At 39.2% G+C, this 15,505-nt stretch overlaps 3 protein-coding genes across 4 annotated transcripts in view; 1 reads left to right on the forward strand and 2 right to left on the reverse strand.

Annotated features, from left to right (window-relative positions):
* tulp4a (TUB like protein 4a) overlaps nt 1-5,729 on the reverse strand; it is a 29,411-nt gene extending 23,682 nt beyond the window's left edge. The window contains 2 exon segments of the mRNA XM_034230921.1: nt 3,433-4,402; nt 5,660-5,729. Coding sequence (XP_034086812.1) covers nt 3,433-3,684 — 252 coding nt within the window. The 5' untranslated portion in view covers nt 3,685-4,402; nt 5,660-5,729.
* A 752-nt stretch (nt 5,730-6,481) lies between these two features.
* mrps10 (mitochondrial ribosomal protein S10) lies at nt 6,482-8,401 on the forward strand. Its single transcript, XM_034231570.1, is given in 8 exon segments — nt 6,482-6,530; nt 6,533-6,567; nt 6,743-6,795; nt 7,131-7,200; nt 7,321-7,460; nt 7,547-7,655; nt 7,880-7,969; nt 8,056-8,401. Coding segments are annotated over 8 exon segments (612 nt in total). The 5' UTR covers nt 6,482-6,496; the 3' UTR covers nt 8,137-8,401.
* A 141-nt stretch (nt 8,402-8,542) lies between these two features.
* On the reverse strand, nt 8,543-14,866 carry si:ch211-51e12.7 (uncharacterized protein LOC336335 homolog). Of its 2 annotated transcripts, none has more exons than XM_034230967.1 (6): nt 14,690-14,866; nt 12,922-12,995; nt 12,583-12,723; nt 12,290-12,418; nt 11,901-12,026; nt 8,543-9,160 (listed from the first exon to the last, which is right to left on the reverse strand). In XM_034230967.1, the coding sequence occupies exons 2-6, from the start codon at nt 12,993-12,995 to the stop codon at nt 9,058-9,060; spliced, it is 573 nt and encodes a 190-aa protein (XP_034086858.1). In that variant the 5' UTR covers nt 14,690-14,866; the 3' UTR covers nt 8,543-9,057. The 2 variants fall into 2 exon arrangements, with proteins under 2 accessions (XP_034086858.1, XP_034086869.1); XM_034230978.1 differs by lacking the exon at nt 8,543-9,160 and adding an exon at nt 10,255-11,350.
* Between the last annotated feature and the right edge of the window lie 639 nt (nt 14,867-15,505).

Below are 15,505 nucleotides of genomic sequence, written 5' to 3' on the forward strand. Positions count from 1 at the left end.
TATTAGTTGATTAATTGATCAACAGAAAACTAATCAACCCGTTTGATAACTCAAATTAACAATAATAATAATAAAACATTGGATTTTTATAGCGCTTTTCCTAATGCTCAAAGACGCTTTACATAAATGGCTTCAGTCAAATTTCCAAGCTAAATCACAAATATTAACTGGTTATTCCAACGTACATTTCCTCTGTTTTACATCATTGTCCTCTGAATGTTGGTGGGGTTGGGATGGCTGGTCAAAAAACGATAGCTATTAGAAGACCTTACATTTGGCTCCAAGATATAGGGATGAAGATTTCAAAAGTCTTCATTATTTTTTACTAAGCGGTGGAAAATGTTACTGACTGTGGCATCACTCAAAATAATGTGTGTACGTTTATTATATCATAACACAATATGCTGAAGTGAAAGCGTAAAGAGTGCCTGAGCATTTCTGCTAAGCAACCAAGCTCAATGAAAAACAAAAAACATTGGATACAAAGTAGCTTTCTCATGACGCCCATTGTGAAAAGATGGCGGTGGGAGACAACAAAAGGAGCATTGGCACCACACACACCTTCATCCCTTTGAAGCTGTTACCTTGTAATTATCTCTCTCAACCTAGCTGAAGAGGCATGTGACGTCTGTAAACCTACATCAGAGATTTACAACAGGCCTTCTCATTATCTGAAGAAGATCATTAGAGCCTCCAGAATAGGAAAAACAGCAGGAAAACAGCTGAAATTGACCACAACACAAGCTGTGTTTTATCTTGAGGATAAAGGGTGACCGAAGTGCAAATCAAACCCTTTTCCCCAGGGAGAGGCAGTACACCTTACAGTATTACAGTCCTCTCCCTGTCTGTCCTCGTCTTAACACTGGAGCAGATGAGTTAGTATTTGAAAGGTATTGGATCAATCAGAGGGCATGTTTCAATCGGCCAATAACAAAACACCTACAAGACCAATCAAATAACTCTCTACAAGGGGCCACTTTAAATGAATGTATACATACTGGTTTGATCAATCTAAAGCCTGCATCTTAACCTTAATCGGGTGACTCCAATAAGTATTATGTGGGTCTTGGGAAAGGCCATTTCCCCAGAAAGAGAACCAATCAGAGCCTCTGATGTGTGGCAAACAATGGTGAAACTATGTGAGAGTCAAACACTCCTAACAGATGTCCTACAGCTCAAAATCTTCCCTGTTCTTTACCACACTGCCCGTTTTGGGCCATGTCCAAAAGACACGTCTGTTCAGAAGCTCGATTACATTAGAATGATCACAGGTCTGATACGTCAACAGGAACAATGGATCAACTTAAGGATGCTGGCGTGAGTATCGATCTTGGCAGGACCAAAATCCTAAAGGATGAGTTCATGTTGCATTGTTGTCGGTGCAGTCATTCATAACATGTTTTTAGCCAATTTACGTGACACTCGTCGTCACCAACGACGACAAATGTTCAAAGACAGGGCTGACGTTTAAAGGACAGGGATGGCATGTGACGTGTCTGAAGAGTGGGCCACTTTAACATACAGGGAAAGGTTATTCAAATGTATGACATAGCGCTTTAATCTAAAAACTAATTTTTAATACCTAGACAGGACTAACAAAATATAAATGTATTCATTTCTAGGGGTTAACGTCCTTGTTGTTGGACTGTTAATTGGACACAGCAATCTGTCCTCTCCTCATCAGAACTGGAATAGAAAATAATGTGGGTGAGTGAACCGATCTGTCATAACTCCACAAAATGCATTAGGCAGTGTGATTTCCACCACTGTCAGAAACTCCAAATTATGCATAGGGTGGACAAGTGGTGGATTTCGCAATTCCTAAAGCATTTATTGATTGCTTTACATCAAATCTAGAGTGGAGGTAGAAAGGGCATTACTTCTTTCAGTATGAGGTTAAAGGGAGGTGTTGGAATGTGCTTTTCTCTCCCAGTTGCATCTGTGTTTAAAGCCACTGTAAAAGCATCTTGATGGATGCAAAAAATACAAAACATTCTGATATTTGCTTTTCTAGGACTTGGTTGAATGAATAAGAGGGAAATTATAAAAAGGTCTTAATTAAAGAAAAGAAAAAATGCACAAGCAGCTCCAATTTGTCCTTGTTTTCAGTATTATTGCAGTATAGCTGCATTTAAACAGCAATATCCATAATTCTGTCAGCAACGCGTCATCTATAACTTTAATACACAAAATATATTGTGTCATCATTCATTTGAATCAGCCCCAATAGGTGGATAAAGTCAAATACACATAACAACAAAGTGGGTCAATTTAAATGATGTAGGTGTCATGTCCTCCACACTGCATGCACCAAAATAACAAAAGGAAAATGTCAGTACTTGGACCACATTCAAGTGGGCAGAGTTAAATGACATTTCTGCTGCGCTTCAGTCACTCTCTGTGGGGATTCATCCACTCTCCCTTCAGCTGCCTTATGGAATGCTGACACAGCACCTTGCTCCATCTGACCAACTGCTCCACCCACTAAACGAGAATACGCAACCTGTGTGCAGTCTCCACTTGTGCCAGCACTGCTATATAATGACAGGAATATTCAAATACATGTCGGGCAAAAGAACTCTACATCAAGTGATCTTTCCAATGACAATAAATGGCCTGAGTGCACTAGTGTTAGGAAACTTTGGAAGGGTATTACCATGATGAGAGATAAGAGCAATGCCAGAGGGTTGAGCATGGTAATGTTGTGACTAAAAGCAGCGGGTAGATCAAGTGATGCCAAACAGAGAGCCACTGAGAGCAGGAAGGTCTTACTTCCAATCAAACACTACACAATTTCCCAGATTACTCCATCGTTGTAAACTGTTAAATCATCTGTTGTGATAAGACTTGAAACTCTCAGCATGCCATGGCACAGACAGGGTGAGTCACTCTTCAACTAAAGTGCACCATCTTTGTGCTAGATTATACTGTACACTTGTTGCCAAACATGCCCTCAATAAGCACAAAAGAACAGTAACTTTAAGGACATTCTTCTGCACCTGACTCTGCAGCTGGGAAAAGGGAACAATGACCAAAATGCATAAATAGGGAGATGCTGAAGTAGTCTTTAAAAAGTGTAGAGGACACTTTTAATTAGAAGAAGGGCGGATGTGTTAAGTTACTTATTACTCAAGTGCGACATCATGGTATACAAGATATTTTTTAAGGGTATTTTTTAGTATGTGCTATAATATATTTTATTAGATCTGTGTATATTTTCCTGTAAACACAATAAGATCATCACACTCAAGAGCATCATTGAGATGAAATAACTTGATAGTGAGGTATATATTGAAATAATTATTGTCAGAGGGCCACTTTGTAACTCTACAATCCTTGAAACAATATGTGTTGTTTTTATACCTTTTCAATTCAAATATCAGTAAGTTCAATTTAGTAGGAATAACCTAATATGCATTTACGGTGTCTTACCTCGCTGTTGTGTCCTCTGAGGTTGAAGTTGACTCTCTGCGGGGTGGGCCGGTCCCGTCTGCAGTGGCTGGACGTAAACGTGACCCCGACCACTCCTCGACCGTTCCCGGTAGCGAGCCAGCCCTCCTCGTAGTAACGCTTCCTGCACACCGGCTTCTCCTTCTCGCTCTTCGGCACCCGGCCCTTCCAGGACAGGCACAGGATGTTGGAGTCGCTGCAGAGGACCGGGCCATGCTCTACGGCGGCGAACATGCCAGCAGCTGTATTCTACCCCGTGGATATTTGAAAAAAGAATACCCAGAGGGAGGTTTTCGGGTGGGGTCGGTACCGTTATGAGCGCCTCTCCTCCCCTGAGGTTACTGGTTCGGTGTTGGATGTGAGACAGCGACAACGGTGCATAATACGTGCGCTTTCTCTCGGCTATCTCGGTGATTTGCAATACTGATTAAGAGGTGACCAGTGAACACTTCCCTAAAAGTATAAATGAGGTCACAAAACTGTGGACTTTAGCGATGCTGGGTTAAAGATATCATGGGCTGCAAAAGGCACTCATTCAAGTCATTGTGATGTGTTAGATCAGTGAGCTACCTTGTTGATGATGTTTCAATGACAAGGCATAAGATGACAGTACCGGAAACTTATTTGAAATTCCACTGAATGTCAGCTAATCAAAAACAAACATCCAAAAAATATCGTTGTCTTGTAAACTCATCAGCAGGAGATGCACCCATTCCCCTCAACACGTCCCAGCGCTTCTCCCAGTTGATGTTATTAACGTTTCTGTCCAATTCAGTGTGTCATTTCAGGGCTCCGTGTCCTCCTCATACGACCCCGGCCGTGTGCGAGAGGAGGAGCGGGGACTCCATCAGCTGTCAGCCCTCAGGAGAGCCGCTTCTCCCGGGAACGTCATCACGTCAGCCAATCTGCCTTTTCAACCCGCCTCGGGGATCCCATGGAGGACTGCTGGAAACTAAAAAAAAAGGATGTCATTATCATACAGACAATGTCGCTACCAAATAAACAAGTGTTATATTTTGTATTGCTGTTTTTTATTTAAATAAAGCGTACAAGTCGACGGTGCAACAGTGTAATCATTGGAAGCAATCACCTGACTCCCACAGCCGTAATTTAAATATTAATGCGCTAGGCTAAAATTACCTCTCACTTACCGTTACTTATCAATTTAGTTGACTATTCACCGTAGCGGAAGAATATTTAACTGATTGGTGAATAATTCAGGATAATCGTGTATAATTTTAGCTTTAGCTGTTATACTCGACGAGTTACACTGATGTACTAAAGCCACAATTAAACACGAAAACAATGTCATAAAAGAGGGGGAGAAAACTAAATTAGACAGTGATTTTAATAGCAATCTAACAAGATCCGACAGAGGAATGGGCGTCTCGATTCACGATGCTCATGACTCTCATCTGACAGTAAAATGAAACCCAATGGACATCTGGTGTGCCAGCCAGACTATAATCGATATTTGAATTAGGTACATTCTCAGAGTTAGAAATAATAGCATACACACATAAAACGAACACTGGATTATAGACAGGTGATGTGACAGAGGGACATTTTCCTCCATCAAAAGATATACAGTTGCCAGTTAGGTGTAGCCTAACGTTGATGACATATCCATAGATACTATCGTTAGTAACTGACATTAAAAACAACGTTAATGGTGAAGCCCGTGAAATGATGCCAAAACAAGCCAAACACCCATCGCCGAGAGCTGCCTGCTAGCTACAGATAGCTAGATCCTGGGTGTTGGTGGATCCAAACAGAGGGATGTGTGGGCTTTCACGGATCAAAACATGTCAGCAGCGGAATTCATCTCCTCCGTTTTAATGTACCTTCTTTGTGCAGTGACGCTGATCTAGCCAGCCGAGATGCTCGCGAATGCAGCAGCCTGTGTTGTTGTCTCCTCCACAAAGAACAGCCAGACAGTGATAGCTAAGAGGCTAACCGAGCAGCTAGCTAGCTGAACCTGAACCACCATCAGCGGAGACTGGCTCTGTCCATCCGCCGCTGGCAACTCGTCGCTAACTGGCTACGGCTAGCACGTTAGCCGAGTGTTTATGCCAACGTTGTTTTCAATGTTAGCACGTCGTTTTTAATGATACAAGCATGTCAGTGTCGCAGTGGGCACAACCGAAAAGTAATGTCAGACCTGCCGTCAACTAAGCCGGAGAACCTCAATAACCAGTGGAGTGCTTACCTCTGTTGCTGCCGCTTCTTCCTCTGCCTGCAGCCGCTACTGTACACTGGCAGGGCCCGACAGCTGGGTCACGTGACAGGAACGTGATTTAGACCAATTAGATCATCAGAGTTCTCATCAACAACTGGAGTTGTCTAACTTTAATGTAATCTTAAATATCAGGATGAAAGAATAATGGACATGGTTGTAAAGCTATATAAATAATTTAGGTAGCATTGATCAGTTAAAACCTGTCTACAAATGTGTTTAACAAGTATTATTTCTGAAGCAATGGCTTATTATCACGTATTGTTGCAAACAACGACAATAGTAATGCTTAAAATGAAGCAATTTCCCATTTAAACAGTTGGGTAATTTCATGTAGAACATTTGTTTTAATAATTGATTGCAAGGTGATATGTTCTAGTGTAGACAATAATGAATTTAGTTTTGGTGTATCTGATTGTTTTCATTTCCTTGCTACCTGCCTATGGTAAATTATACATGTCCATCATATCTTCTTTCAAGTTAATAGCCAAATTATTTCCTTTCAATCATAAACATAATTTAAGGTTTTAATATTGAAAATGATGGACTTTTTTTCTTTTTGACTTCTTTTTTGGAATGTGATATGATACATTTCAATTTGTTAGTCTGCTGTGGTTTTTGGAAGTACAATATCCAAGCTAGCAAATGTTTAAATCAGTATATACATTTCTCTAGACACCCTGCAATGGAATTTGTAAGACTATAAAAACGGTATTTATATGTGAACATTGTCACAGATCCCACTCCGGAACACAGGAGGGCAGCACGGGGGAGAGCTAGTTTCCCTTCTGTTCCACCTTCTCCAAAAACATGGCTGCTCCCATGGCTCTCAGACGAGAATTATTTCTCTTGGAAGAGTTCTTAGCAGAGTCTCACATTTGGTAAGAAACGAATATATTTCTATTTGTACAACACCTACGAACAATGAACTAACATCTGTTTGAGAAGGAGCTATTACATCTCACAGTTTGGTCCCTGACAGCCGTTGTAGCATGGTGGGTCGGTTGTACAGTAAATGTCATTTCTAGATGTTTACTAATGTAAGTGTATTTACAGGGACCGAGAGCTTTGGGTGCCTGTTCACCTCACATAAAATGCTATAAAATAAGGTAAGCTGCAATTTCACTTCTTCACTCGTTTGTTGTCTACGCAGTTTATTATTAACTGCAATAAACCTGGACCTCGCATTAGAGCTGTTGTCTGCAAAGTACACCAACTAGGCATTACAAGACCCCCCTGCCCTGTTATCTGTTTTATTGCTATGTTTACAGTGACATTTAAGTTTTCAATCTTTTGAATATCTGAATAATTTCCTTATGTGCAAATGTTTTGATCCACATCACTATCAGATTTTTTAAATAACATTATGTATGTTCTAGACCTGCATTATCTACTTGAATGTGGTAGGACGTGTTAAATGTGAATTACTGTTTTGTTGCTGCAGGTCTCTTCTACCATTAGCACCCAGCACTTCCTTCCACACAGCTACAGTGCTTCCATCAACACCTTCACCAGTGAGTTATCAGTAAAAATGCAATCATCTTAGACTGTTTTTTTTAAACTGCTCAAGGTTGAAATAATACAAAAAAGACAGATCATATGCATTTATTGTGTTTTCATTTGTTTCCCTGCAGATCACTGTCACAGAAGAGCCTGACTCACTGTTTCAGAGGGTGTCGGTGCTGGTCAAAGGTCATGACAGAGCCGTGTTGGACAGCTATGAGATATTCGCCACCATGGCAGCCAATGAGCTGGGCATCACCCAAAACAAAGTGTGAGTAGCCTCCCGATACCTTTTTTTAAGCTACTAAAATCTTTACTGAAGACCTTTTTTGATGAACTTTTGTTCTTCTGCCACAGTTACGAACCTCCCAAGGACATGGAGAGATTGACGCTCCTGAAGTCGATTCACATCTTCAAAAATCACAGAGTCCAGTATGAGATGAGGACGCACTACCGGTGCATCGAGGTGATGATCCTGAACAGGGCTAATTATGTTTGTTTTATTCAATTAGTCGATGGTTATTAAAACTTCAAAATAGTTTGTGATCAGGGCAGGAACTTCACTGAGGGTTGTGATGGCCAAAGCCTTAAATACGGTTAATTATTTTTAACAATTACTGCTTCAATTTATTATTTCTGTGGACTTGTGTTTTTCTTTATATCTAAGATGTCCCTTCTCTTGTTTTGTAGCTGTCTCATATAACTGGCTGCACAGCACAGGTTTACCTTGAATACATCCAGAGGAACCTCCCTGAAGGTGTAGCCATGGAGGTGACAAAGGTAAGCAACTATCCTACCTGCTCAATCTAATGCTGCATTCAAACAGCCTGAATTCATGTGTTTTTTCCCTTTGCTGTTGTTATCAGACAGCCATGGAGAAGGTTCCAGATCACATCAAAGAACCCATGTGGGAGGAACAACCCGTTGATGACAAGCCCAGCCAGTGAAAACGTTGATTGAATTACTGGATGTTTTCTCAGAATTTAATGTTAACAACTGCAATATTAACGTGTGGTTTTCATGGATTCTTAAAACTGCTCAGCATAACGTTTTCAGCAATATCCTCAATATAGAGTTTAACACCAGAACTGGCATTCATTACGTCAACATGCAACAGTCATTATCTACTGTCAGTTGTGTTTTCATTGTTGTTCTGTTGCAAAACAGTGTGGAATTACTTATGTTTTTTCAATAAATACATTATTTAACAGACTTATGTGCAGTTATTTAAAAAGGAATTAGTTTATAATAGGACTTCTGCATTAATATAACATTGTTTGTCAAATTGTAGATGATGCAGTGGTTTCTAATTCTGTATGACGAACACATATTCTGTAGGACACAAGACCAGCACACAATACATTTCTTTTTGCTTTTATTGAATTATTGGTTTACAAAGATATTTCGGGGCAACACACATTTTGTTTAGCCTTTATTTATACAGGTGTAAAATATCATTGAGACACAAGGTCTCATTTTCAAGAGAGACCTGTTCAGTGGTAACAAATAAAAGTAAATGACAATTTAATATGTATCTTCTGCTTAACAGTAATAAATACTACATGGCTTACTTATCCTGAGATAGATGGCTATTATACTTGTAGTCTCCATACATTACCTGAAGGTGTGCTTACTGCCTGTTCTTGTTAACATTTCACGGTACAGATATACTTACATGTAAGTTGGTAAATCCAAAATGTATTGTTTGTATTCATTTATTAAAAAATGAAATACCACAATCTTTATTCAATATTCCTCACGGTCCCGCCGAGTTTGTTACTGTTGCACAGTGGTTTCAACTTCCCTCCTGAAAGACAATCTCCAGGCATCAGAGCAAGGGGATTAGAGATAAAGACACAAGAGGAGACTCACCTTTTCAAGTTCCCGAACTCGGTGACTCGGGGGGGGGGCGGATGTGAGGGAGGGTCTGGGATCCTGTGGCCTGGGAGGTAAACTGTACTGTGTGTCCCCCTTCAGGAGACAACAACAGTCAGGCTGTTATCATTAACCAAAGGGAGAAACGAGTGGAATGCAAAGACTGGAGAGGCAGCAACAAGTACGAAAAGTGCTGAAGACAAGAAAGAAAGAGCAGGAGGAAAGTGCAACACTTGTTTTGACACATTTATGAAAGAGACTGGCTTTGATGAATACCTCTCGAGGTATTCTGAGTGCGTCGGAAATAAAACACTTTCATTCACAAAAAATGGAAAGTCCTTTGTTGCACTGGCAGTAAATGCAACATGCAGTATTAATAAGAAATGTGTCTTCATAGGATTGTGCTTCTGCTTCACAGCTGGGGTTTGTTTTATCTGTATACACTCAGTAGAGCTAAAATAGCAGTACACTATGGAGCTACATGCATTCACAAAATAAAAAATATGTTTAGTCTCATGGTGTCTGTTTATCACTGATTCTAGAGTAAATCATTAATTTGATAATCTTCTTTTTGCTATAACCTAATCTATAACTTCTATATTTATTAATAACGTATTTAAAATGTACAGGAGTGTAGGATACATTATGCATTATAAGAGTATTAAATGAAATAGACAAATCCATTTTAAATCAATTTACAATTATTGTCAATATATTATCCTAGCAGCACACAAATATTAGAGTCCATATCAGAGTGTTTATCCTTTGCAGATGATGTCCTCCTTTTAGACATGCAACCACTGAATTGGAACTGTGGCATTACTCAAGTTGAGCGGTTCTGAGTCCTCCGGTGAAATTCATAAGGTAACATATGTCATCTTTCAAGTTACTAAAAGTGCAATTTAAAGATGCATTTTTTAGCCTTTTAATATCTGCAATAAGCTTCAGCTGTCTGCAGGCTGAATGTTCCGTTAAAGGCTCTTGATCGTCCAATCTTATCCTAAATGTATATAATAGTGTGCATTTATGCAGTGGTCTTAACATGGATAAAGTGTTCACTTTCAAATATGAAATACTGTTACTGTATACAGTTCTAGATTTGACATTGCAATTCATTATTTCCATACAATACAGATAAAGTATAATGACAACTCTCAGACTTGTTTGTGAATAAACAAAAAATAGAGAAGTTGGGTTTATTTTTATTTTTATTTGTTTTTCCACGACTACGTCATGTCTTGACGGTTTTCATTAAAACACAATCACAGGTTCACAAAAGTTAGGTAAATTACAGTTAAGAGAGTATTTATAAACACTTCAAAAACACAGTCAAGAGTAACTTGTCCTTAAATGAAGCAAATACTAACGGAATTGTCTTTATAAAAACTAGAAACTAGAAATCTATTTTCAATATACTATTAATTTGTAATGTCTTTTCCACTTTGTCATTACAAGATAGTTTGCTGTAGACAAACATGAATGTTTAAACAGCAATACTGGTGACTCAAAATAGCTGCACATTAATGATATACAATATAAAATAAAATACTCATGAATACTTGACAAGTGTCAGTTCACTTGAAAATTGTGGAAGTGTTAAACAAAAGTCACAACACTGCTTAGTAAAGTTATAATACTTAACTATTTCCATGTAACAATAGGTAAGGTTTAAGAGGTCTAAGTTGTACTAAGCTAGTTTACAGTGGTGCTCGAGGGATGCTGTGCACTCTTTAATTCCTTTTCACCCAACTTTCCCCATATTCAAATATGCATTGCACCCTGTTTTTTTATTCTTTATTATGGATCAGGAAAGCTTCTTAAGGCAAGAACCACAGCACATTTAAAGAACTTGAACAATATGTTTTCTTCCCTTTCAGAACAGGGGTTTCAAACTTGTTTAGCTTTTTCTTGACAATGTCAAATACTTCCTACAGTACCAACAGTATTTCTGTAACATAGATAATACAATGCCTTTACATTGTAAAAATTGTGAGGCATTTTATGTTGTTATTAGTAATTTTCACATAAATTATTTGCCAGTAGACAACACCATTATGCAGACATTTGGCCACAGAGTATGTCATGAAGATACTCAGAAACTTAGTGTAACACATAATCATGGGGCGTTTACTGCACCACTGTGGGCCCCTTCTGCATTAACAAGTGTTTGGTTATTGTTTTTAGGGCAGGCTGTGTTAAAAGCGTCGGCCACCAGGGGGCCCTGGCCACCTCTGGCCTCTGCCAGGTGGGTGGTGAGGAGGAGGAGAGACTGGTCCATTGTGGTAGCTGTGTAAAAGGATGAAATCACACATTGGATTCTTGGCTTTGGCCAATAAGGGCACACTCTGATAAGAGCAGCCATCTGAACTAATCCAGTCAGGGGTGTGATCCCCTCTGTTACTGTGTACCTTTCAATGTCATGTATTTACAGTACTTCGTGCACTATTTAAGGCTTCAAATAGTTGCAGTGGGTGTAATCATTATTAACAAACTAAGCAAAAAATGTTGTCTGAAAAATTGTTGTAGTAAAACAGATTTGTGGGCTATTCTATTTTTTTGCTAAACAAACTGAGAATTGTAATTATGAGAGAATAATGTAAACCCTAAAGTGAAAGCTATAGTGAGGTATAAGAGGAAACAGACAGAAAGGACTGTACATTGTATACAACCCCTCGCCGTTTGTGCATATCACAAAATTAAGGAATATAACTAGTGTAGGCTTGTCTCAAATCTCACCGGATGTTATTTTGAGGAATCTTAAAAGTGTTCAAGGAAAGTGCAGAGAACTGAGACTTACAAAGCTTAAGCGTGGTTATAATATTAAAACAGCTCTTACCCTCTTGGGCCTCGGGGGTGAAAGTGGCGTGGAGGTCCAGGGGGGGGCATGCCGCAGCCTCGAGGGTGTGGAGGAGGCCCTCTGAAAGCAGGGTGACCTGGAGGAGGGGGGGGACGGGGTCCGTGCCTACAGACAGCAAAACAAAAAACGTTGTATGTTTTCATTCAGAGGAAACCTGATTTAAGGATACACACGAGCAAAGGTGAGTGACAACCAACAGAAGGTAAGATAGACTGCTCCAAAAAAAATCATGTTTCAAATGTATATAACTTACTATACCTTAGCTATAAAAACTAAACATTTCGGTCACAAGTTTTTAGAATCAGGAGGATTGTTCTTTAATCTTAGACAAGCAACTCTGTGAATGTGATTGTGCGTGAGCCGGTTACCTGTGCATGGGTGGAAAAGGGCCTCTGAGGTGCATGGGAGGGGGGGGAGGAGGAGGGCCCATGCCCATTGGTCCATCCCTACCTCGATGACCTCTCATGTCTGGGTAAGGACGCATCCTCCTCATTCCTCTGAGAGGGAAGAACAGGAAATGCAACTTATTCATAACATGGCATTTTTTTATACAGCAAATCTCTAGGGTGATTAAGGTGATTCCCTTACATCATTTATAACCACACAACTTAAAAAGCAACTTTCTGAATGAATACCACCTAGTATATTTCAATGTTTGTACCTCATGGGTGCAAATCCGTTCATGGCTCCTTCTCTCCCTCGACCTCTCCCGTATCCAGGTGGACCAAACCCTTTTATCATGCCCCGCCCACCATGCATGCCGCCTCGACTCATCCAACCCCGGCTTCTAAACCCACAACCCCTGAGGAGATTAAAACAAATTTGAGGAAAAAATTGCCACCCTGCAACAAGTGTGCAAGTCTTGCTATGATCACCGCAAATTGGGCAAAATCAGAAAGTATTCAGGTAAATGAAAGCTTCTCATAATCATGTAATGCAACAGTTCACCATTATGTATCCATAAATACAGTATGAGGCTGTGAGGAAACACGAGACTTACCTAAATGTGTTTTTCTGAGGTTCATCCTTGGAAATCCTTGAAGTTTCGGTCACATTTTCTGTGTTTGCGTCCATCTGAAATGATGCAAGTCAATATTTATATACAGTACACTGTCACTCTTATAAGATTTAATAAAAACGTTCTTATATATAAAAAAGCATATCCAACTCCTCCATAGACAAGAAAATGATTTCTACATTCAAAATGCAAATTCACGTTTTATACTTGTGTGTTACAAAGCGATAGCCATTTACTGCCTTTTGCTCTCTTGCAATGTTGTATGAGATAATTTTTGGTAAGACTTCTCCCTGACAAAAAATACTTTAAGGCATGTGTTCCTACATTGTGACACAAGGCTGTAAAACTTCACTCAGCAGATCTTGGAAATAAAAAACCTCTGTATTGCATTCCCTGCATTGCTCCATCATCGAGTGTGACACGCTGTGCATGCCTCACACTGAAGCAGGTGACAAGTGTTTAGGTAAAACACGGACATAGTCAAAGCTGATAGCGGGAAAAGTATTAATAGTCCCAAAGCCCAGATCGCTGGTATAAAAAAAATACAAAATCTGTGAGGCTTCTAGACAGTGGAGTTGGGTTAGACTTTTTAAAAATATAGGGGAAAGGTACAGTAAGGCGTGAGGTTGCTGTGCAGGGAAACTGCCTCTTAAAATATCTGGGGAATTTGCATTTTAGGAGTGACTTTCAAAATATGCCCTGAAGGAGAAACCGCCCCAGAAGAAAAAAACCAGAAAAACTGTTACTTGTTTTTCTACCTGTGTGTTTAATACTTTGGTTGAAGATCCAGCAAACAACAAAAGCTTAACATGTGCACAATACTCCCTAAAAATACACTTATTCTAAAATCAACTCTATAAAAAGGTATGATGAGGTCACCATGAGCAAAGAAGTATTTGCAAGTCTAAAAACATTAACATTTGGATCATTTATTATTTTTCACAAACTCTGGCTTATACAATCTTTCAGTTTTTCATTTTGTAAGCTGTTTATGGTGTTGTTGAATTGTGGTGTACTTAATTGTGTTCGTCCAATTTATTTCAATGAGGTTGGAAGTCCCTCCTTCTATCCTCAACTATATCTATGTGGAAATCTATTTACACATATCTATATAGACACTTGTGGAGCAGTTATTCCTTCAAATTAACTGCCTTTAATTCATATAAGCTTTAGAGACATAAACTATGTCATGCAGGCTGGCACACACACGTACTCTATCACAGTGTTATTTTTAAGTAAATAAGCCTGCAGAGCTACAGGCACGTCGAGCGTCATGGAAACATTGTTATCCTGATCCTAGAGACGGTTAGAGCTGTTTCATTTTAAGCTAGGACAATCAGAGGGGCACTGTTCAACACATACACTTAAAGTCTCTAATAATGCTCCTTAATACTGTGCAGCATACAGGAGCCAGCGCCATATAGGCGTGAGCCTATATAGCGCTGACATGAGCTAATGTCGAACACATGTGGTTAAATTTAAATTATAACGCAAAGGGCATGGTCTAATTCCTGGAATAAACAACGCAGAGACGACCTGACACACAGTAGGCTATACTGTGTCCAAAACTGTGTATTTGTTATACATAATATTCGACTAGGTATCTCAGATTTTCACAGCTATTTTCTTAGAAATAAAATACAACTAAAAAGGCCGAATAACAAGATTGTACCTAAACGTTATTCGTTAAATAAAAGGGGCGTTTCTGTGGTTTTCAAACGCTTTGGTGAAACACAGAGATGGGACTTACTTCAGTTGGTGATGCAGGCGAGGTAGATTCAAAAACTAAACCAACTTCCCTAGTAGCTAGTAAAAATATATATATATATATATATATTAGAAAAATAAAAACATTTACGACATTTCCTGCAGCTTCTGTGGCTCTTAGCGTTTTGAAATGGCGACTTCGTCAGGCTTTACTTCATCCCAGGTTGGATTTATTTGTGAGGAACAACCATAGGGAACAACACATTATGAGGATGGTCACGCCCACTTGGAGGAATACTGGTGTCTGATTGGCTACTTGTTGCTCTCAGTCAGCCTGTTTTGGATATTTCGGCCTTCTGATTGGAGGAATTGGCTGACGTATGTTCTAATTGTACCACATTGTACCTGAAGTTAATTAATTCATTAACTGGGCCAAGTTCAAAACATAGGCTATTTATTGTAGTTGTACCCATTTGTGACCGAAAACTATATTTTTTTTTTGATAAATTATTTGCCAATGCACAAATCTCAAAACGTTTTCTAAATAAGTTACACCGTTTTGCTGAAAAGTGAGTATTTCTTAAGATAGTCCTACTATGTTAAATCTTTGGTCACATGTCAACAATCAAGTATGTGGTATCTATGTGGTATCTATAAACTCATAACAAGTTGATTATCAATATCAATTATATATTTTAAATGCCAAGGTCAGGTCCTGCTGTTAATTACAAATGCAAGATAGATCAATCAGAACCAATGTTGTGCTATTTCACATTGTTCATTAAGTCTCTTGGCACATGGGTTAGGGTAAATACCTGTCTGGGTATGCAACCTGGAATTGACACATCGTTTATCTAAT

The sequence above is a fragment of the Gymnodraco acuticeps genome, unplaced genomic scaffold (genome assembly GCF_902827175.1).
Source record: "Gymnodraco acuticeps unplaced genomic scaffold, fGymAcu1.1, whole genome shotgun sequence".
In the NCBI taxonomy this organism is placed as follows: Eukaryota; Metazoa; Chordata; class Actinopteri; order Perciformes; family Bathydraconidae; genus Gymnodraco; species Gymnodraco acuticeps.